Here is a 24,660-nt window from a genome sequence, read left to right on the forward strand (position 1 = left end):
AAATTGTTTTATTGTCACGGTAACCATGAGAGCTCTCTTGTTTTAATTCATCACAATTTCGAACGCATACCTTCAAATAACAATATAGGAGATTTCATTTTAATTGGTTGAATTGGATAGACCTCTAGGAGTTAATATATCAGGAAACCTTTTTTATGACTACCCTGTGTATACCTGCAGAGAAATTCAGTTTGAAAACAAAAGGGAAGATAAATATGCTTCGTAAAATAACTTTTTTGTCATTAATTAATTTAGCCTGTTGTCAATATTTATAGGTCGTTGTTGTTATTAATATATCTTGTTAGAAAAACTTCCGATTTAAGGTACTTCGCTCAAAATACTGCAAATTATTCTACCTCAATGTTATAAAATTTAAGCTAGTAATAATCCAAAAAGAAGAAATTATTTAAAATGTTAAAATTTTACTTTGATTAAATACTTCGATTTCTTCCAACAGTGTTTCAATAGATTTTGCAAACTGTACTGCAACTGTACTGTATAGTCACGTTATACATCATTATGCATGCAAAAGCTGTCATTTTGATCCTATCGCAAGTAATGAATTTTTACTTATTATGGATATGTATATGCTTTTAAAATTTCGGCAGCCTGTTTGATGAGGTGGAACTGAATAAATCTAGAAAATATTTTAGAGATCTTTCTAAATGATAAAACGCTTTCTAGTCCCCTCTAGCCTAAATCATGCGAGGGGAATGAAATGACAAATTTTTCCTGCGTAGATTTTTTTAAAAATATCAGATGTCATAAGAGGAGATATGCTCCGGAAAGGAAGTAATGAAATAGAGCAGGCATATTCCATTAAATCGATTTATATGAGAATTCCCTTCTAATAAGCTATTCGAAGTGCCGCTGAAATTTCGTTTAATAAAAACATAAATTTTTAATAATATATTAATCTATGGCAGCTTTGATCTTGCGTGTTTCTAATAAGCAAAATCCTTTTAATTTAATTTGATTTCTTGAAAAAGGTATTAGTATTGAAAACTAAGTTTGTCATAAATTAATATAATTTAAAGACCCAATGTAACTTTCTTGAATGCTGAAATAACATCAAAATTGAGATTGTATAAAAATTTGAGTAACGAATCAAAAAAGGACAAACGTCTAAAATTAAGTCTCCGAAAGTAAGTGCAAAAATCTAGAATGGTATGTTTTTATTAAACTTAGCTTGTAATTTCTCATTATGTTCAGTATCGTTGCATTAAATAACATCTGAACATATTATTTAACAAATTTATTAAACACATTTATTAAATTATATTTGATCATATAATTTGATAAATTTGATTTTGAACATATAATTAAATATTTGCCTTGCAGGTAATTAATTGTTTTCATTTCAATTTTCAGAGGGAATATAGGTGATATTAGAGTAATTCACTTGTTTCTACCTTAAATATTCTTTTTTGTATAAACACACATACACCCCATTTTTCGTATCTTCTTTCCAGATGCTTGAAATTGGATATATATGCAAGGACTGACTGAAGAAAGGGAATATTTATACGAGGACTGATAGAAGGACTGACGGCAATGTTTTATTTAACTATGTAGTATTTTTGTTTACTGATAAGAAGATGCGTTGGGCTCAAAATGATCCTTCATATGCAAGAACTCTCAGAATACTTATATGACCGATAAATATTTTGATACAGCTTCTTTTGCTGACGTTGGATCCTCTGAAGATTCGTTATCGATATAATTTTCGCTTGCCTTGGTAACATGTTGTATTTCAGCTATAGTTCGATCTTCTTTGTTTTCCTTTCATGTATAGATAATCTATCGGTTTCAAAAAGTTCATTTACTAAATCGTCCTCTTTTTCTGCTTATTGAATTGTCAAGTTAATTGATAAAGCATTCTAACTTTTGAAAACAACTAAAAGTGCAGTGACCGGAAATTCGGCTCCACATGATTGAAATCATTTTGTAAAAACCTAACTTTATTCTAACCAATTATCTTTAGTTCGACTTTATATTTAGTTCCTCTTCCTCCTGATTTCAGTTTCCTGCCGGAATGTAAATTTAGTTGACGTAGTATGCAAATCTAAACGTATTTCCGAAGCAGTTTAAGTTGCGGTTCAAGAGTTTGTGAAAGTAGTAGCGGAGTTAGTTCCGAGATTATGCTGCATGTTTGAAATTAGCTCTCTGGTCTGTGTTAAACATCCATTAGATTATACTAATAATCTAGGCTCAGCTTTGCTGTGTGCAGCCGATTTAGCGTTTTAGATATCTAAGGAACAAGTCGTTAGCCATTTAAATTTATTGTGATTCCTTACATTTTGAATTGTGAGCACAGAGTGTGTGCTACTTGTTAAATTTAGTTCAAATAAAAAGGTTATTTAAAACCTATTTCTGCAGTATCTCTTCTTCAAAGACATCGTGAGTATTCGCTACATCATCTTTTACGTAGGGCCTACATTTTATGCTTCTAAAAAGAGTGAGACTCTATAGTGTAAAAAGCATGATAAAGTAACCCTTTTTTTTTGTTAATTTCAAATGCTCTTCTTTTTTCTGCGTATGTTACATCAACAGCCTTTTGTTGTAAACTGGAACGACGGAATTTTAAAAATCATTGTTATATATTAATTAAGGTGTTTTATAGAAGCTGTAGCACTGAGAGGTATTCTGTGCTTGTGAACGTTATTGTAAGTAAAGTGGGGTAGTTGTGCAAGCAATGAGACTATGTTCTCTTTTTCAGTCAGATCTTTATCCTTTTGAGAATAAATTCGTACATGCTCTACTAGGCATTCAAGCATTTTTTCCTTTTCTTTTATTTTTGAAAAGAAGAATGATTTTATATCCCTGCCCAAACATCGCAGAGTTTTTCTCTTTGCAATAATAAAAGGCACAGACTTGGTGCTCCTAGTAACATTTGTCGTCAAAGGAAATGTATTATGCTACTTTTGATTCTTTTAACAGAAGATAAAAACAGTCTTGAAACACGATGGGAAATCAATCCTTTTGTACACGGGCCTGAAAGCGTCCAAAGTCTTTGCTTTACGAAAGACGGCGTGTCTGGCTGATGAATGGAGGGTTGAAGCTATTAGTCTAAATCGGTTAATCTACCTGAAAGCCTGAGTATGGCTTTCAAGTAATTCCCCACAATACTGAAATCAGCTGGTACTCATGCTGGAATAATATGTCATGACAGTGAACTGTTGAAATATGCTGTATCAATGTATGGAAAAATGGAACCCCCCACGACCTAACATGTGTGCTTGTGAACATGTTTCAGCAGAATTTCAGTCTATTATGACAGTTCATTACAATTTTAAATTTCGGCTAACTTATGATACACAATCGCCTATTCCATATTACACCATTTGCTGGCTTTGCTGCAATCACAGTGGACATAATTAAGCGTACATGCAAGGAAACAGATTACCACTTTGATATCAGGCAATAAAATGAACTCATAATGAAATTTACGAATTATATTGCAAAAAAAGGTCGAACTTTCATGTTTACTTTGAAATATAATACTTGGAACTTTCGTAAATTTATTTTAAAACAGGTCCATATTCTTCAAAGGCCTTATATATATATATATATATATTTAGATAACTTGACTTGTATCGTATTTCTTGTCATTCTGGTTATTAAAAATTATGAAATTTTCGATTTACAACTATTCAAACAGGCATTCATGCAATATATATTTTATATATATATTGCATGAGGTATCTAATATCTTCTATTTTTTTTAATTCCAAGGAAAACTTTTAGTACAAATTTCATCCTGTTGTTGATAAAACTGGATGTATACAATACAGACTTTCTTGATAAAATCCATAAAATTTTAATAAATTTCGAAGAAATTATTTTGTTTACAGGCAAACAATAAAGGTAGCTTTAAAACTAGGACATATTTTCCGGTTCGTGCTTCGTGATGGCATAAGCGCTTAAATGACATGTTTCACCCGAGATGAAAGCACTTCACACAGTGAGGGGCTTAAATGAAAAGACACAAAAGTGCTCATAAAAGAAACTTCTCTGTCCGGTTGAATAATTCTTCCGGCAGTGTAAAATTTTTGAATAGTATGTGCATTGAAGGGTGTAGGTTGTTTCTGATCCCTGACACAAACTTTTTATGAGTTTTCCGCATTTATTTTTTCTTCGATATTGTAGCTTCATTAATTTTAAAATGAACTTATGAGGGAAAATAACACGATTTTAACTTTTTTGTTTAAAAACGATCCTTCGTAACTTAGCATCACTTGGTGCACTTATGTAGATATTTTTAAGATTAAACAGGTTTTCATGAAGCTATTATTACACAGCTGTGGGTAATATCTGTGTTGCATTTCGCCGTTTCATTTCCTCCAAAATTTCCTTCAGGCTTAGGAAAGCATCTGCATTACATTTCTTCTAAATTTACCTTTATGTGTATAAAATTAACGTGTAAAGCATTGATATTATTACGCTACTATACGTATATGAGCATTTGATGTATTATCAATATTTATAATAATACATAATAATAATATAATTTATACGTAATTTTAGCAAAAATAAAGAATGTACAGAGAGCAGTCATTACGGAAGATGCATTGTTTAGGATACTTTTAAATTCTAGACAGACATTGAAACAAACGCTGAATTAAATTTACTGTTTAGCCAGAAAGGAATGACTTCGCGACAAATATTAATGTGAGAGGCAACGACAATATGTCTCTAACATTAGTAGGGTACACAAAAACCGCTTAGCTCCCATGAAACCTTTTGTGTTGACAAAGACGAATTATATATATAGAATATATAGACATAGACGAATTATATCTTTACGCTAAAAAACTGCCAATTTTTCGACACGATTTTTAATTTAGTTTCCTATAATATTTATAAAGAGCAGAAGCACTTAGACTTTCGCTAAAGCTTGAAACACAACCTTTCTGGTCCGTGAAATAGCTGTTCATACCCCTTGCACTGTAGTTGGTTTATACTACAACCAAAAATTTATAATCTTCAAAGGAGGTTTTATTTTGCTTGTTATGTTCTAGTTAAGGGTCTAGCAGCAATTTCAAAGCTAAAATTATGATGTTATGTCCTTAAAATTATAATGTTCAACATTGTTACTTCTCACAAATAATGCGAATTACAGAATACCTTCTGTAATGCAGTGACAAAGTATTTAAAAAGATTCGTATTTTCCTTTACTAACAATAAAAACATTTGTATTTGTAACAATAAAAAACATTTGTGTTTTATTCAAACTAATCTCAAAAGCATTATTATTTAGTCCCATATTTCACTGAACTTCAGTGTAGAAAAAATCTAATCATGATTTACTGAGTTAAATGAGCGACCAATATTTTTTTTTTGCATTTATGATATTTTAATTAATTTTTTAATTTAATAAACCATTAAAGTGCTTATTAAATGTTAAACGATAGTTCAGTACTGATTGTGCACTTTGAAATGTATATAGAACACCACTGGAAAAAACAGTTTAAAATTCTAGACAAAGTTAGGATTTGCTCAATTATGGTACAGTGCGAAAAAAAAAAGGGACAGTTCTATATCTCCCGTTCTACTGGGCTGATTGTCGAAATTCAAATTGCGTTCTTCATGTCTCGAAAACTCGACTATGGGATATATATTACATTTATATATAGCTCGATTCTAACATAAGTATTTTGACACAAAATCGGACTTTATCTGGAATAACATGCCGACCTTTTTACATAATTCGATTCTACGACTCAAATTATGCCCAAATATGAAATTTTGTAAAATTTGGTGCCAAGTTTACGGAGAAATTCACAAATGTATTTGTTGCTTTTTTTTCACTTTGCGCCAAGAACAGTTCACTTGGCGAACTTCTTAATATATGGCAACCTATTATCCTTTTCCGTAAGAGGGAAAAATATCACAACGTTCTTTCTTTCAAATAATGTTCTTTATATTATATTTTTATGTTGTTATTTCAAATATTTTTTTTTTCGAATTTCATTTTAGTTGTTTAAGTTGCATGGCTTCTTTCGAATAACTGTTTTAAAAATTTCTATTTACTCATTCGAACCGCGTCGCTTAAATATAAGGTGCATCGTTTATTTTTTTTTAATAGTTTTCTTTATAATGTTTTTCACAGTTATTATTTTAGGTAATTTTTAAATTTTAGACTTTTATTTTAATTGTTTGTGTTGCATTGTCTCTTCAAATTTACTATTTTTTCCTTCGAACTGAGAATTTTAAATATATTTATTAATATAAATTTTCCAGGATTTTATTTTATTTATTTGAATTGCGTTTCTTTCGGAAGAATACTTTGTGTCCCAGACTACGATGCATCAGAAAACTAAATACATTAAAAGAGAAAATACAGTAAAGCACAGTTAACACGCCTTTCAATGTTCCATTCAGAAAAGATATGTAAATGAGAAAGATGTATAACCGACATTTTAACTTAGGATGACTTGCATATATTGCTTTAAATAGCTTTAACATTACGCTCATTGCTTTACACAATTTTAACATCCTACATTTAGTTTCTTAAAATGATATTCATATTTTAGTCATATATTTTATTTTTGAAATCGCAAAAATCAAATATCATAAGATTAAAAAGATTTAAATTAAAAAAAAAATACTAAATTTTATGTAAAAAGTTATTTTTTCCTTCTTAATGGCTTGCTCTTTTTCTTCAGACATTTTGTAAGTATATTAAAAAGCATCCAACTTTTCGAAACACCTTGGTATTTCTGACATTCATTTTAAATAAATTTATCGCCTTCCATTCCAAAAAGCCAGCAACGGCCGAGCGGTAAAGTCGCTGAACACTGGTAGTTCGCTCCGGGGTTCAAACATCAACTGCGTTTCAGTTGAAGACAGCTTTTCATTTTCTAGGCATTTTATAAATAAAGTTATAAATAAAGTTTAAAGCAAAGTCCAGAGGATAAATATCTGAATTAAAAGATTTTTTGCTAAATGACAAATAAATCATATTCAAGATGATGTTTTTTTTTAATACAATCTATAACTTGATAGAAAAATTAGCTTTTTAAATATTCTTTCTAAGAGGATTAATATACAAATTTATATTTATATATATTTGCTGGGACTTGAATCAAACTGTCAAACTTTTAATATTTAATTTACATGGTGGTTATAATTATAATAATATAATATTTAATTACTTTGAAGATAATAAACTACTGGTCATAAAAGGAAAACTACCGGAACAAATGTTATCAAACTTGGTAATCGTGTAAAGGAGGTTATGGGAATTTATTTTCCGCGGGAAAAAAAAAAAAAAAAGAATTCAAAAACTTACCACCAGGGTAGAAATGGCGCTATATGCAATATTGTTAAATGAAATAAGACATGAAGACATCGGTTTAAAATGTGTTTAATCGTTTCTGAAACGTGTTACAAAGCATGTTCAATGTAGCGTCCAGCATTTTTCGAAAGCAAGTTAAATCCTGTTACTGCATTCTCAACAGCAGCTCTTACCATTATCAGGAGGAATGTTACGGACATGTCGGTGTATCACATTTTTCATTTCTCCGAAATTGCTTAGATTATCACTATAAACAGTGCTTTTGAGATAACTCTATAGCCAAAAGTCACAGGGGTTGAGGTCTGGTGACCGAGGTGGCCAAGAAGTGGGAAGTGTCGGCCTATAAGACGTTCATTTGTGAAATGTTGCCTAAGTAACTGTGCGACACATGTGAGGTGGGGCCCAGCCCTGTATAAAACCACGTTACTGCAGTTCGTGTATCACGAAACATTTTAACATTGACTCTAAGCGAGCTGCAGTCACATTGGTCCAGCTGTGGACTGCTCTTCAAAGAAAAATGGTTCAGTTATGAAACTAGCTGTCATTCCACACCAAACGGTGTGAAATGACTGCTATGCAATAGAATGCAGTAGGAGAATGCAATGGAACTAGGTAGATAACATGAGGGATTTCTTTGGCCCAAAAAGATTAAAAGCGTTTTGAATCAGTATCTTCATGTTTTAGGGCCGAATTCAGGCTCCAAAAATTACATATTAGAGATCTGTAAGAAAACGATTTCCAGATTTTACGCACTTTTGCGATTGATTTGCGATCTCACATTTTCTAATCGCTAATTCGTGGTTTTCACGGACGAATTTCTCCCTTACACAGATGGCGCACTCGACTTTAACGCCTTTAAATGTTAATTTGCTTAGTTTAAAATTCCTTAAGGAAATACAACATGCTAAACCCGTGTAACAAAAACGTTAAGTTAGATTTCGACCCTTATTTCGTTTAGCAATATTGCATACAGCGCCATTTTCCCCCTGGTGGTGAGGTTTCGAACTTTCGTTTTTTCACGGAAATTAAATTCTCATGACCTCCTTTACAGGATTACGAAGTTTAATAACATTCGGTCCAGTAGTTTCGTTTTATGACCATTTCAAAGTGGAACATTAATTATAACCACCCTGTATATTATTAAATTTTAATTTGGAGTTATGCGTTATATGTATACCATGCGTAAGATTTTCACTTTTATGAAAAAAAAAAAAATCGATGCAAATATATTTAGGATAATGGACCAAAATTGAAAAAATTTCCCCTCCCTCCGAAAATAAAATATTGAAAATTCAACCTTGAATTTATTGGATTATCGAAATATTCAATTTGACTTATCTTCTAAATCCTAGTTCCGACAACAATTACGTCAAAAATTCCGAATTACTGAAGCTTAAGTAAAAGGTTTAGTATATATTCACCGTATTTTAATAAAGTAATCAGAGTGTAAGAAAAATAGATTATACATAGAATTTACTCTGATGCAACTTTCTGTCTGAATGCACAACATGTAATGGAAGAGCGGGCTTGCAGAGATCTGTTTTTGACATGCTTTCTAAAAGTAGATGTCATACTTCTTTTGCTTCTTCCATGCCAAAACATTTTCCTTTGAGAGGCAACTTTAGTTTTTGGAAAAGAAAAAAATCACAAGAAGGCAGATTTGAAGAACATGGAGGATGATTGAGTACAAATACTTATTTTCGGAACAGAAGCGGTTCTCCGATTGGTTATTGAATAATCAAAAGATGCATTGCCATGCAATACAAATCATTTGGAATATGTTTTCTGACTGAATAACGTAAGATTAAAAGTCATCTGCTTATTCTCAGCCATTTACAAGTCAACTACTCGGGCAATTGCAGAGTCGTTTTGATACCTGAGCTTGTAAGAGAAACCTAATATCACTGGATTTAAACACTTTTTCAATCTTCCGAGAACATTCCTTCTTTAGCACATATTCCAAGAATATTAATTCCTGAATTTTCAAATAATTCGACTGAGAAATCATGAGATGTTCCGTTTATGATACGATATGATGCTCTATGACGTAATTTAAATTTATACAACTATATAGTCGAAACCAGTCGCTCTTCAATTTAAACTGTAATGATATGGTTTTTGTCTTTTCCGTTAATACCAACTCAATTGCTGTTATTTTCTGGTGTGCACATCCAAGTGAACACCCAACTTCCTTGAAGTAGATTCCTTTTAAATTTATGCTTCCCCCTGATTTTCTTCTTTATTTCTACATTTATTTTCAGTGCTGACACAAGAAAATTAAGATTTTTCGATTGTTACACTTCCATAAATTTTGCATTCATGTCAAAATTTTAAAATATTCGTTGCATCAAATGCGTTTCAGCTGAAGACAGCTTTTCATTTTCTAGACATTTTAACTATAAATAAAGTTTTAAAACAAAGTCCAAAGGATAAATATTTGAATTAAAAGATTTTTTTTAAATGGGAAAGAAATAAACCACTCCAGCAGCTCTACTCCTGTACCACGGAGTGGCCCGATTTTTATATCGGGTGCAAATAATCTAAATCGTATTATTTAGAGTTTTTAAGCCTACTAATTTCTATATTAAAGGACATGTTTATTATATAATCTACAACACGAGAGAAAATTGCTACTTAAAACATTCTTTAAGAAGATTTATGAAAAAAATTATGTTTATATATAAATTATTATTTTATTATTTTTTAAAGCTGGGACATGACCCAAACTTTCAACGTCCTGTTTGCTTAAAAACATTGTGAAAACAAACATCAAACGAACTTTCTCAGTTTTAGACAATTCAATTTAAATGAAGTTAAAGCAAAGTAGAAGCCTATTACACGGCGAAGGTAAAAATTTACTCTTACAAATATTTAAAAAAAAAAAAGGAAGAGAGAAAGAAATTTTTAAAAAGTTAAAAATTTTAATAATATCATCTATAATATATAAAAGATAGCTTTTCATATAGTATTAATAAATATTTATTACGCATCACTGAGGGAAAAATTTCAGATAATTAATTCTCCGTAAAATTTTATTTGAAAATTAAGGTTAAATATAGCTGTGGCAATTCACTGTAACAAAAGTCCATAAAACACATTTAGCGTTATTATCGCTCAAAAAAAAGATGCCAAATTTCAATACGCGAAAATATGTAAATTCGTGTATATCTTAGAGAATTTTGAGTAAAAAATTCTAATTTTTTGCAGATATGCTTAGAACTACACTTACTTTAAGATGATGGTAAAACTTAGGTTATAATACAAAATGTTTCTCGAAAAATTTATAAAAATTATTTAAAAATAGAAATTTTATAAATAAAACACAAAAAATGGCTGAATTTTATTGGGAATAAACCTAAGTTTCGAAGTGTGAAATAAAGAATAAATAAATGTCATTCGAATGAATCATTCGATGTTCAGACTTGGTGCGTGAAGGTGCAGTTGCCCCTCGCTTCCTATTTTTTGACTTCGCTGATTTTTTTGCGTTTTAGTCTGTGTGTTATATATTTGATTAGATAGCCTGGCTCAATAAAAGTAGGCGGCCAGTGTAACTCTGATTCAAAATCCGGTTACGACCACGTGCAGTGCTGATAACGACCACGTGTTTCTGAGACTTCTTTGCCGATGCTTTATTTTTCTTCTTTTTTCCCCTTTCTAGTAATTCCGTTCTCCTGATGAGAAGGGACCTTTAGCTGCCCTCGGAATCGATTATTTTAATATATGTACGTTAAATACAAGATTGTTATTGCGATATTGCTATTGTATTGCTTAATATGCGGAGTAAACTCTTGGAAAAGGATTGCATTTTCCGTGTTCCTGTCATTTTGCTCTTTTTAAGCTAATAACTGGCTTTTTTATAAGATAAACAAAGATAAACTGCAGAAAGATACGGAAATTATTTATAAAGATACGCTCTCCCAACCTTAGAAATGCAAATAAACAAACATGCAGAAAACAGTTACAGTTACATGTAAGACAAAGGTTTGCAGAAAGTAAAAAACCTATTCATTGGGGAAATTAAAATATTTTAAAATAATTTTTTTCAAATGTTTTTTTCATTATATTGACATTTAAATGACTCTTTAAATATCACCCAAAATATGAATAAACATATTCAAATGCTTATAATTTCTTTAAAAATATTTTACGCACAAGCACTTCTTTTCCCTTGACCAGAATTAAAGTGGAATGAGCGATTTTATAATCTCAAATTGGAAGATTTGAGAATATTTCATATCTACATATTTTAGCTTTCTCGATTTCAGAAGTTGAAAAATCTTTAAAGATCTAGCAGTGCAGGCTTTCATTTATCAGCTTCGTGTCTCCATCAGTATGTATGTGTGCCTGTCAATAACAATGATCTGGAAATAATAATGCTTGGATTAGAGGGAATTTCACATAAGACCTTCCTTCCTTTTTTGCTTAAGATTCAGAACAAAAGATTTATTGTTAAAATTAACCTTATGAATAAATAAGTGGAAGATTGTGTCTTTCTGTGCTTCCGAAATTTTGCCGAATATTAAAAAACACTTTTCAATACACGCAATGATTTGTGGAATTCAAACTAGATGTTTTTGAAAAGTCAAAGTACTGTTTTAATAGTTTGGATCGCTGCAATTTTTCAGATTTTGTTTTGGCTGCTGAAGAAGAGGGGTTTATGTATAATCACTCGGGAACACGATAGAGCTTAATTTAAAGTATACGCTAAAATAAGTTCGTTGTTTTGCATAACTTTATATTTGCTGCATTTGCTAGCAGTTGGGCAGTACATGTAATTTATGCCCTTAAATTCTATCGGCCTGGATAGCGCGATTTAAAATGTAAGGTGTCTCATGAATGCAATAAAAAATAAAATTTACGTAGATGCTAATACATTTTATCATTTGTTATGATAAAATAAACATGAAACTGTTATATTAATATTTAAAATTTATAAACATATTAGCATACAATCACAAATTTCATACGGTCTCGCTGGCAGGATGCGAAATGTGGACAAATGTAAACATAAATCGGATAATTAGTTGTATCACTGTAATGCATACTGTGTTAATGAAATAAGCCCACGGTCATTTTCTGTTGCTTGTATTAAGGGTACGCTCAGGTATTATGAGTATTTGTCTGCAATGTTCTGCAAGATGTTGCTCGTCTCCATCTGAACAATTCATAATGAAGTGGGCTATTGTACGAAAGCGTGATTTTCCACAATTCTCAGTTAGATTTTATAACGTTTCGAGAATTAAGGGTAGCTCTAAAAGAATAGCAATTTCAATATGAAGTGCATCTAATTCAACTAACATAGCTTTCAAGAGAAAGTCATGCCACTGAAAAGTCATGCCATTTGAATTAAAATCTGAATTGGTTGGAATGGCCTGTTTCGAACATTCTTTGTGCTGCAATACATTTTATTTTTCATATACAACATTAATAATAACAGTGACATCCATATGACTTTAACCTAGAGTACAAGTTAATTGATAGATAGAAATAGTTCATTGATAGATAGAAATTCATATATATGGATAGAATATATATAGATAGATATTCATATATTCATATGTATAGATAGATAGAAGTTCATTGATAGATAGAAATTCATATTATAAATAGGCAATGTGAAATGATATGAATGAATGTTGTACCGTATATGCGATTTCAGCTTTTTATAATTTGGTTTCTCTCTAGCCTATGTAAACATAAGAATATAGTTAATAATGTATATAAACTCACATAATATTGTGGGTTTCTATCTTACGGGAATCTAATGAAAAGTTTTTTAGCTCCTATTAGACTGCCAAGCGTGCTATGGCTCCATCTGCGAAAAGTACTACAAAGTCATGTGAAGATTTTAACCTTTTTATTTTAAACTTGAATTAGTACTGGCACAGCTTGTACGTAGAAATCAGACTCTGTCACTTGCGGGGTTAAATAATGAAAATTGTAAATACAATTTAAAATGGGTTCGTAGCTGGAGATCACATTATACTGCCTAACTAAGCGTTGACTCAAACTTTCAATGGCCCAATTTACCTTCGGCTACCAAAATGGCTAATGTCGGAATACTAACTTAGTAGAGCTGTATGAGGGAAAGTACAAACTGCGAATATCAGTGCCAAAATCGCTGTGCTTGAAACCTTCAAAATCTCTCACCTGAAATAGACGCACCTCATTTGCATTTTGATGAGGGCTAAATGAAAAGCTATGGTACAGTTCTAAATTATAAAAATGGGTTAATTAAATTTATGATATATATTAAACTACTACTTATATTACCTGCAGGTATTCTGGTTAAAAATAGCTGTTAATTATTAACAGCTAAATTTTACGCGGAATTTGAGCTGCATCAATTTGTGTGTACATTTTTAGCTGCTTGATGTGTGAACTGTTCTTTTAATACTGCTTACAATATCGAAAACATAACGTTTTCGTGACACTAAAACGTATTCATGGGAAGAGAAACTGAGAGTATGTTGAATGTTGAAGAAGATTACTAAGAGCAGCATTGAAATTTAAAAAAAAATCCATAAACCAGACTTCAGTAACCAATGATATTTTTATTTATTTACTAGCAGCATTAAAATTTACATCATATATTTCTTACAATATTCTATGTGAGACATATTATGATACAATTAAAATTAGGAGTTTTATATGATCACAGATGAAAATAAAGTCAATTAAAAATTTACTTTTGAGAATCACAGAATACTTCATATGTTCAGGATGCAAAATGTCTACCTGAAAAATATAAACAAAATCCGAAGTAGTTTCTAACGCTTGCGTTGTATTACCTGGTTGTTTTTCTTGTAGTATGATACTGGTTTAGTTATAGTTGCAAAAGTCATATGTAAGCGTACTACGAATTCACCTAGGGAACAGAGTTTCATGCACAAAAATTACAGCAATTGACACAAAAGACAGAATTAAATGCATGACTGCATTTTACAGAAAATCTTCTTAATCAGCTAATCAGCTTCGCTGTTGAAGTAAACATAATGGTGAAATTAAAACTTAGGATGCAGTTTGCATTTTAATGAGTAATGGATTTCACTTAACAACATAATTCAACTACTTTATACATCAAAGGCTCATTACATATACTATATATAATGTTTTTAATAAATAAGGAAAATAACTACAACCTGCAACAAGTAACCAAAGTTCAACTACTTTAAGGACCTGATGTCTTTCGCTTATTAATTAAAATAAGATAAACTAGTTATCTTTTATTTTTATATCATAACTAGTGTTTATCTGATCGATCTTCTCTGATTATGTACACCAAAGTTAAAACATTTTCCCATTTGCTCTTATATGTAACATATATTACTCTGTAGACGGATTTTAACTCCTTATAAAAATTAGCAGTATTTTGATTGTTGTTGAGTCGAATATGAAGGTTAAATGTCAAAGTAATGGTGACATTGCTCCGAATGCTTATAACTTTCATGATGATTTTGTTCAAAAATGAAGTACTTCGAAGAAATATGAATTTTAATTCGTATGGTAAAATTAAACGATACCAAATAATTGAAACTTCAAGTTCAGACTAAAGGTTCTGTAGAATGTGGCTGGAAAATTTTGAATTACTTTTGAGGGTAAATTAAAATTCCTGCTGATATGTTTGATAAGAGAATATATTACACTAGCGCAGCTACACTTTTGTACACTAGCCTTTTAAATTCTAGTAAAAGATTATCTCTCAGTATGATGACTAGAATATTTAGAACTCCATTAGATTCATATATGGAATTTTAAAATACTGTATTATTGCATACAATGTCACATACTATTAGATGACTTACTTAATTGAATTAATTAAATTACGCAAATTAAATTAAAATCAGCGTAATTCAAACTGTCCTTTATTTCAATTTCTACTCAGTCTGCCTGTATATTTTATTGCAAAATAGGAACAATAATAGTCGGCGGGCTTCTGTTTTCTGCAGTGTCAGTTTTGCAAAAAGAATTCACGTTTAGAAAACCTTTAAATTATCAAATGCACACTGACTAGGACTGGAATTGTTGCCATATGGTTCTATTGCAGAATTTTTAGAACCGTATTTAGGAACAAGAGATTTTGATATCATCAGTCTTTGTGCCCTCTTTTCATTACTTCCATATTTTGAACCAATTTAAGGTCTTTGCTATTTAAATTCTTTTCTAAGGCGACGTTTTAGTTTAATACAATGAACTTTAGGGCTTACGGAATTTTAAGTTCACCGCATCCTGAAGAATCGCCTTCAGCTAATAACATAGAACCACTAGTGTCTTATTTTTGACAATAATGATAAAAATGATCGCTATATGAAGCAATATCAGAGAACTGATTTAATATGTAATTAGAATATTTTACGCTATCAGACTTTTATGACAGTTACTAAAATTTGAAAGCATTATTTCTGACTCAGGCCAAAAACGTATCCATTATTTACAAAGCATCCATGCAATACTTCGTTATAGTTGAAGTATCCTTCTTAAATTAAAAATCTGTACAAAAACTCTAAAACGTAATTGTTATAAAGATAAACAAAGTCAATCTCACATGAGGATTTCAATATGCATCACATGTTAATATTGCATCACTTTCCATTCGATCGTTAGATACATATCAATAGTGTCAATGCAGTGATAGTTAATATGCAATAACGATTTTTCATAATCTAACTGTTACATTTTTGGCACGGATGAATGACTTAAATCAAGAAAACATATAGTTCTTCCCACAGTCGTTTTTCAGGGAATGAACGCTTTTAATATGACTAACGTTACACGTATATAAATATGAGCCAGCTGCTCTTGGAAATTCCTCCAGGAAACCTTTCCGTCCATTAGGAAGCATCTTTACCGTAAGTAAAATTTATCCAAACCAATTTCTGTCAGACCTTTTACTGTTTAAACCCTTTTTTTAACTGAATCAAAGACTTCATTTTTGGAATGTCTCTAAAATGATTTGTTTTTAAGCAAAAATTTTCTTTTGTGCGCTACTTTTCTATAAATAATTCCTTTGGTGCAAGTAAATAGCGAAACATAATATACAATTTAACTTGCCATAAAAGTGATGCCCTTAATAAATTGTACCTCATTTTATGCGGCAAAGCAAACACTGGTAAATCATAGTTTGGACGTACGAGTACCGTTAATTTGCTTCGTTGATTAGTGAAGTAACCAGATTACGTTTTGTTTAAAGTTAGTACTTGTTTAAAGTAAGCATAACAAATAAATTCAAAAGTTATTTCAAACTGTTTATGAAATAGTTAAAGGCATGAAACAATACCTGCGAACAAAGTTAAAGTAGTAGGTTTTACACGGATGTACTAAAATGGTGGTAAATGTCTTACTATTAAACACTAAAGCTAATTGTTTCCCAATGAAGTTAAAAAATATTCTTAACTTATTTACTAATAAAAATCCTATACATGAAATTTCGTCTTTTATGCAAATTATTTTTGAATCCCTATACATATTTTGTCATACTTATATATCGATACAGAGATATTAATATTATTGCATGAATATTTACTATTTAAAAATGAGGGAAAAGAAATTTATTTCATAAAAAATACACTGTATTCATCAAAAGTGAGCAATTCTAGAACTAAGTTCTCAAGCGAAGGGGGGAGGGACTTCCTTGGAAAGGAATTTCATAGCTTCAAGGGAGAATGCGGTTGAGTCTTTTATTTACCTGTTAATTTTTAGTTTTAGATTAGAAGTATTAAAAACTACTTTTATTCAATTTTTGGTACTTATCAATATTTCCGATGTTTTTTTATTTTTAATTTATGAAAACATGTTAAACAATAATCTAAATTTAACCCTTCGGCGATTGCGAGATTAAGCAGTTCTTTCTTCCAAATACGTAGTGTATCTGTTTATCGTAAATTTTTAATGTGAGCTGTGTTCATTTGCGCCCACAGCGGTGGGTAAACGGAATGCCAGCTGAGCTCGCTGGTGGCCATCAGAAGATTTAAAAAATTGTGTATGTATTTTTAGAGTTTTGCAAAGCGGCGGAATAATCGTCTATCAATGATGAAACGGTACGCTTGGGGCAATAAAAGCTGCGAACCACTGTTCTAGACTTTATTCAGCTACGAGCAAGAAAAGTATGAATAAAAGTATGCCCATTACTTACTTTAACTAATGAATGGGACAAATATTTGACTTAAATATAATACGTAATATAGTCTGTAATTTATTATTATAAACTTTTACTAGATTTATTTTAGTATCTTTTAAAGTTTAAAAAAGTTTAGTAGTTTACATAATTAGTTATTAACAAGTTTTATTAAATTAATTAATTAAACGCTCACGCTTATATTTGAAATATATGTTTTATGCTCATAAAAAAGATCATTGAATTCTTAGAGTATTATACAATTTTAACAGTGTTTAAATCTATAATGATAAACTCATTTTTCATGGCTCATTTGTTTACATACTGCATTTAGTTAACTTTACTTCCCTTAATTCTTATCATACAATTAAGAGTGCGATAGTTTCGCGCTTAATTTTGCATGAAAATTTATATTTGTTTTATAATGTTATGTTAAATGCATTTATATTTCTATTAAAAATGTTTTAAGTTTATACAAAACTGTATCGAAATTTGAATAATTAACTCCTGTTTCTTCAAAGAATAATTCATGCAGTTCTGAAAGCACCACCATTCTATTGGTTGTAAAAAAAAAACAGTTAGTTACATTTCGGATTTTTATAATATCTGGCTTTGTTTACACAGATTGACCTAGTACGTTTTTAAAATATTTGAGCATTTTTTAAAAATGTCTTACGTTTTTATGAAAATTTTGCCTGCTTATTACAAAAATTTCTTTGCGAGACGTAATGCATTCATTGAAGTATTGAGCATTACATAATAGTTGGAAAATTATTAAACTGCATAAAATTGAAATCCTCATTGAAATACATGTACACAAAATTGAAAAATAGTGATAATAGCAGTTCTCTAGAAAATTAAATGCATGTTTCATTTCATTTTAACAAAACAAACAATACTCATCAGCAATAAAAACAGAACAACTTCTAAACTTACTGTTCACAACATTTACAGAATTCCAATTTCTTTTTTTCAAGAAGACTGAAAAATATGTCAAAATATTTACAACGAAACAGATTTCAATTTAAGTACATTACCGCACTGAAAATATTTTCAAAAATGTACACATTTTTACGTGGTAGAAAATTAAAATTTAGTGACCGAAAAGCTAAAAAATAAATGCTTTTATACACTCTGCTTTGTTTTAATGTTGTGTACGTTTTATCTACAAACAGGGGAACAATTTTTTAGTATTACTTGACACAACCTGAAACTTCCTTTAGTCATAATGAGCAATACACAATAAATAAATTTCTATAAGTAAAATAAATACACTTCGTTCAAATGTCTAAAATATAACACATTCCGATTTAGAAAGAATATTCATCTACATAAACAGTCAGTGCCATTACATGTACCTCACAATAAATTCGAATTAAGACGAGAAAAGCTTATAAGCGCAGAATAAATAGTAGGAATATACAGTACATTTAGCACATAAAATACATCCAGTACACAATATTAAATCCAAGGAAGAGGGCTGGAAATACAACACGGCTCATTTTGTCAATACGCTTGGCATGTAGCTTGGTGTCAAATCTGGCTGTTGTTTGAACCACTGGGGACACAGCCGGCACATCTCCCTTTTCTGTATCCAGCACTGCCTAAAACATCAAGCAGATTGAAGTGGCCTTACCAAAGAGAATATGTTTCAAGGAAAATGCTACAAATTTCATCTAGGAAATAATTTCAAAGAAAATTAAGTTACGTAATTTAGACAACTAGTACGCATTTTAAGGGTTTTTGAAGCTGGATTTGTGACAATTATTCTTACCTTTTACGAACAGTTAGATTTGTAATAAATCCTATCCTACTCTTGTTGACTCATATCATAATGTTCGCCCATCATAATCGCCATATCATAATGTAATTAGGTTAAACCTAATTACATTTTTCTAATTTAAATTTTTGATACTGAACAGTTTACAGGTCCAACAGTAATTGTGATGGCATGAAATCGAATTTCATAATTTAGCTCAGGGAATAAAACTACTCATTGCGATTTATGATGTTTTTTTTTCCCCTTAGATCACTAATAAAATTTTTCAGAACCAATGTATCATTAAAAACCTTAAAAAATTTTTATAATTATTTTAAAATAACATTCATTTCCATAAAGAAAATAAGCTGAATTTCCTTGTATGGTTAACTAGGCAGTAATGAGAATACACTTAGGCACTGTAAAATTAATTATTTTTCAGAAAATATTTTAGGGGAATGAAATGACTGTTTCTAAATATTTTAATTACTTCTTATATACTGTCTGTGAAATTTTATGAAAAAGAACAATTTCTGATATTACTCTCCATCTGTCATTCGCATGAAATAACAATTAAGAATTTCTTTATACCACTTACCTTTGGTTAATTCTCTGTATTTAAAAAAATAATAATAATAATTAAAAAAAAGATTATAAATTTGAAAGCCACTAATGGACACCTGATAGAAACATATTAAGAAGAAACAAAGCGAAGGACAACGTGATATTTTTTAATGTTTTATTGCCCGTTTCTTATTTCAAGGATCTAACATTTGCTTCATATCTTTCCTATTTCGTTAACTATTTTAATTCGTCTCCGCATTTTTCTGGCAACTCATTATTTTGTTTTCTCAATCAGGCTCCTAATCCACAATTAAACTTGCATGGTGAAAGAGGACTCAAATGTTATGTGTATTAGTATTACACTGTATAGTTGGGGAGCGACAACGGAAGTAGCACGCGTCTTTTTATCGCTCCGCCTTAACTCCTTCACATCTAGTCCGCCGACACGGCCCTACATTGAAACAACCAGAACCGCCCGAAAACGGCCGCGATTGTAATCTTCTTTTCTTCCCTCCTCCTAAGGTATGCACTAGCAGGTGCACTTTCCCCAAATGCATTGTATAAGTTTACTGCAGACAACTTTTTCTAAGAAGTATTTTTTTTATCTTTTGTTTGATCGTGACATTTCGTTGTTGATTCTTTTGTGGTACAGTGTGCTTTTAAGCTTTAAACAGCAGTAAAAGAGCAGTTTAAAAATTTAAGGATTATATTTATTTTTAAACAATTTATTCCTTCCTATAAAAATAACGGAAATAAACAAAATCTCAGTCGTGATCATAACAAAGCCGGAAAGGCTTGTTGATCTGACCTTCAGAATAGTTTTATAAAGAACGGGGTCAAAGGCTAATGGAATCTTTGTTAGAAAGTACAAAGGATGTCATTGGAAATCTTCACACCTATTTTCTGCGTTAATGGACGGAGAGGGGAGGAAATTGCTGTGAAACTGGAAAAGTATTTCGGGCGGTTCTGGTATTTCGAGGATACAGCTTAGCGAAAGGTCTGGATTTCAAAGAGTTAAAACCGTGTATATGCAGATATAGTATGTGAAAATAGTATCATCATAAAGAACAAGCTCTAATGTACATGTTGTTATATCTTTTTGACCGTGCGACGCTTATGAAAATTTTTATGGACTATTAAAGCATTTCCATAATTGTGCATTGTGTAAAGCTACGGACTACAACTTTCATCTCCCTAGAAGCAGCGCTTCTCGTTTGATAGTAAAGTGATTTACATCGTTGGATGCGAAATTATTTCAGGAGAAATTCAAGCCAATTTTTGAGTCCGTCCAATAATTAACGGAATAATTATAGCCAAATTAGTGAATTTTCCTTGTGGTCCGAGCTACCACCCGGTAACTTTAACCTTCGCAGTGCAGCAGTGCAACCCTTTGCCCCAACCGCAAAGGGAACTTACAATGGAGCTGCAATAAGGATTGATAACAAAAGAAAGTGTGCGTTTTTATTCAAAGTCATATTTCCGCTGCTAATTACTTTAGCGCCTCCAATCTAATTATATCATAAACAGAATACCGAGTGGAACTAAAGTTTCTGAAATTGAAGAAAATCGGACAGTCAGTTCGAAAACTGCAAGTTTAGCTATTAACACAGTTTCATTCGAACTTTTTAAGCAGAGGAGGACACCATCAACTCACAAATCAAATTTCATGGAATAGTAAGTTAACTGGTTTCAGTGATTCAAACAAGTTTTTCAGTGATAAGCAATTATTCTTCAACATTTCTAATTTTATGTTTACATTTGTGCGTAAAGAGTGTTCTAGTCTGAAATTAGCAAGCCGTTCTATGCATGCAACTAATTAACTTCGGTTAAATTAATGACTACATCTGAGTGTGTACAGCGTTATAGAGTGAATTTAGACAAGGCCATTCCATGTTCCGCTACTAGGTAATATTCATTCAATTCGGATAGTAGCATTCAGTGAGTATCTGTGGTTTTAGTGCATGAACGAACGTATAAAATACAGTGCAGGTTTCAGAATGTGTTCTTTCTATGGGATCTTATAATGGAACAGAAGGAGAACAGAACTTCATAAGGTAGTATTTTAAAATTGTTATATTGCATTGGAGCATTTTTGAGTTTTCATCTTGCATGCCACAGTTAACTATCCCACTGCTAAAATCTACAGTGACAGAATTTACGTAGTAAAATTTGTAATAAATCCGCAAGGTACGTTCAGTGGCCTCGTTTGTCTCGTATTATTGTACCTTTATACATTATATATTCATTTTAATTCTCAAATATTGTGCTTACCGGATATTATAATTTTAATTTCTGTATTATTTGAATATTCCTAGTAGATGTGGCACCCATCGTAATTTAAACATACTCATGTAAATAATGTTAACGGAGTGTAAATTGTATATCTCAGTACTCCATAGTTTTCTTTCATTTCCTTGTACATTGCATAATTGAATTAATTGTTTGTTTTGGTTTTTTTTTTCCTTTTCATTGGGTTGTCTTATGTATAGCTGCTTAATAATTTATTAACGCTGTGCATTCCCTCCATACGTTTTGTTCTCAACTATTAGCACATACTTATCATGCAATTTTTTAATAGTGTTTATTGTGTTTAGTTAAGGTACTTCCAACTGTTTAATTCTAAGTTTACCTGTATATGCTTGTATAAAGGGGCTGACGGTCGAGGCTCTGTACCCTACCGAGAGGAGTCTCTCAGTGTGACAGCGCATACAAATATGTGCAATTAACCATCCTACTGCTGAGCTAAACCTACTTTTATTATTTATGCAAGATAATTGCTAGTCACTAGAATGAGCTCGCAAACTCCAAAATCCCACGCAAACTCAGAAGGTGCTATCATTAATATGTACGTTTCCCCTCGAGCTGAGACTCGTACCACAACCATCAATTCACCAGCTTCCAGAATCGAGACCATCAATCATCTCAGCTACCAGCTACATTCATTTTAACGCAAACAAGACACAGCCGCAAATTCAGCGTGAGCGATAAAAAATTGCTAGGTTCATTAATTACCTCTATCCGCAATGCTTTTTCAGAACAAGAAGTGTACTGTGCAAGTCTTCAAGGAAAAATTCAGCTGCTGCAACAGCAACATAAGAGTGGACGATAATCGTTCTTTAACGGCTCCGGCCTCACCAGAAGACCTTCCAGAACAGACGGAAACAGAAGAAACTCCATTTACCGAAGTCAAAAAGAGAAAAGCACGTACTGTGGAACTTATGAAACAGTTATAAGAGCACGTACTCCTATTAAAAGCAAAAGAAACAGACAGAACTCCAGAGCAAGTCAGAACACAGTTGACTACTGAACTTAGCGCCAAGGAACTGGGCATTACTGTTGAAGAAGTGCAGCCCACACACTCTATCGAACTTTTAATTAGATGCAGCTACACAAAAAATATAGAAACACTCAGGAAAGTGATTGAGGAAAAGCCGTCACTCTCAGCATCAGTCAAGAAGTACACAATAATCGTCTTTGGTACCCCTCACATCCGCAGCAGCAGACGACATACGGGAAGTTTTTGCGAGTCTGGTGCTCTCAGCAAGTGAAGAACAAATACATCCCATAAACCCTATTAGCACAACTAACCGGCATCAGTTGGATCATCTACCTACAACAGAATCTGTACGAGGATATTGAGGATATTGAGGATATAGGACCTTAGAGAATTCTCACAGGATTTAGCTCTTGTACTTTCAGAAAATACTTTCAAGTCGCAAGGTGTTTTAATTGTCAGCGGCTGGAACACTTGAGCCAATCTTGTAAAGCGGCGATGACCTGCGTAAACTGTGGACAATCTCATAGCCAGGATAACTGCAAATATCAGGGGTCAGGGGTGGCCTGATATCACTTTAGCCACCACTGGTATACTTAATAATACTCACAATCGGAAGGTTAGAGAAAACCCCTCGTTCAGTGTCCATCGCTACTTAGAGTTTAGAATTGATTCAGAACACCAATTTATATAAAGAACAGATGGAAAACGAAGTACAAACAAACAAAACAAATTTAAAGATGCGCTTTCAACCCATATTGAAAGTCTCGTGGCACAAGGCAACAGTGGAAAATACATCGACGCTACGCATGAAGATCTTATGCAAACACTTCTCACAATGTGCGAAAAAGTCTTGAAAAGGAAAACTTAAAACATAAATTAAAATAATTCTTTTCTTTGTAAACCTTAGGAAATTAGATACTCTAATTTTGATTAAGTAGCTCAGGCTTCTATCTGAGTCATTTTTTTCATTCATTTACATCTCTCACGTGGATTTCATTTGTTAATGGGAAACCACTCAATGGCTATTTTCCTTAGGGAAAGGATACTTTCGTGGAGGACTTTCTAAGGAAAACAGGCACATGGGGAAAACCATGGAAACGCCCATGCAGCCAACACGTTCGCCGGGATTCGAACTCCGAAATGAACTACTTGTATTCAGAAACTTTACCGCTCGACCGCTGGTTGGCTTTTAATTTGCTGGACCTCACGTGGATGTTATTCCCTTTTCTATTATGGCTGGAATGTCGGTGAAGCATGTTGTTGAGATATATCAACTACGTATTTTCGATGAAATTAGGCCTCGATTTTCTAGACAGGTATGCTGTTGGTGTCATTAATGATGTATTTGTACATAGTTTTTACAGTTAAGTCCCTTTTTTCCAGTTTTTGTGCGATTAACGATTTTTGAAATCGGTCTTAAGCTGTGAGAAGAATGAATCCGCATTGAAACTAAAGAAGAAAAATAATATTGTAGATAGAAACTTGTGGGTCTGTAGAAACATTTTGAATGGGAAAGAGTGTGGTAGTCGACGAAATAAGAGGTTTTGATCTTGGTTTACTTCCAGCAAGCTGACTATAGAAGAGACCTATATTTTGACTTTCAAAATATTAAATCAGAAAGAGACGTCCGAAATAACGAAGGCATC

The 24,660-nt window shown here is 31.7% G+C and overlaps 1 protein-coding gene across 1 annotated transcript in view; it reads right to left on the reverse strand.

The window, feature by feature from the left end:
- Positions 1 to 13,834: 13,834 nt before the first annotated feature.
- Positions 13,835 to 24,660, reverse strand: part of LOC118193826 (glycine receptor subunit alpha-2-like) — a 224,040-nt gene continuing 213,214 nt past the window's right edge. The window contains exon 8 of the mRNA XM_035364974.2: positions 13,835 to 19,018. Coding sequence (XP_035220865.1) covers positions 18,845 to 19,018 — 174 coding nt within the window. The 3' untranslated portion in view covers positions 13,835 to 18,844. The remainder of the gene's footprint in view (positions 19,019 to 24,660) is intronic.

Source organism: Stegodyphus dumicola, chromosome X2, assembly GCF_044657685.1.
Source record: "Stegodyphus dumicola isolate Sdum_Otavi_A_Nest chromosome X2, ASM4465768v1".
Classification (NCBI taxonomy): Eukaryota; Metazoa; Arthropoda; class Arachnida; order Araneae; family Eresidae; genus Stegodyphus; species Stegodyphus dumicola.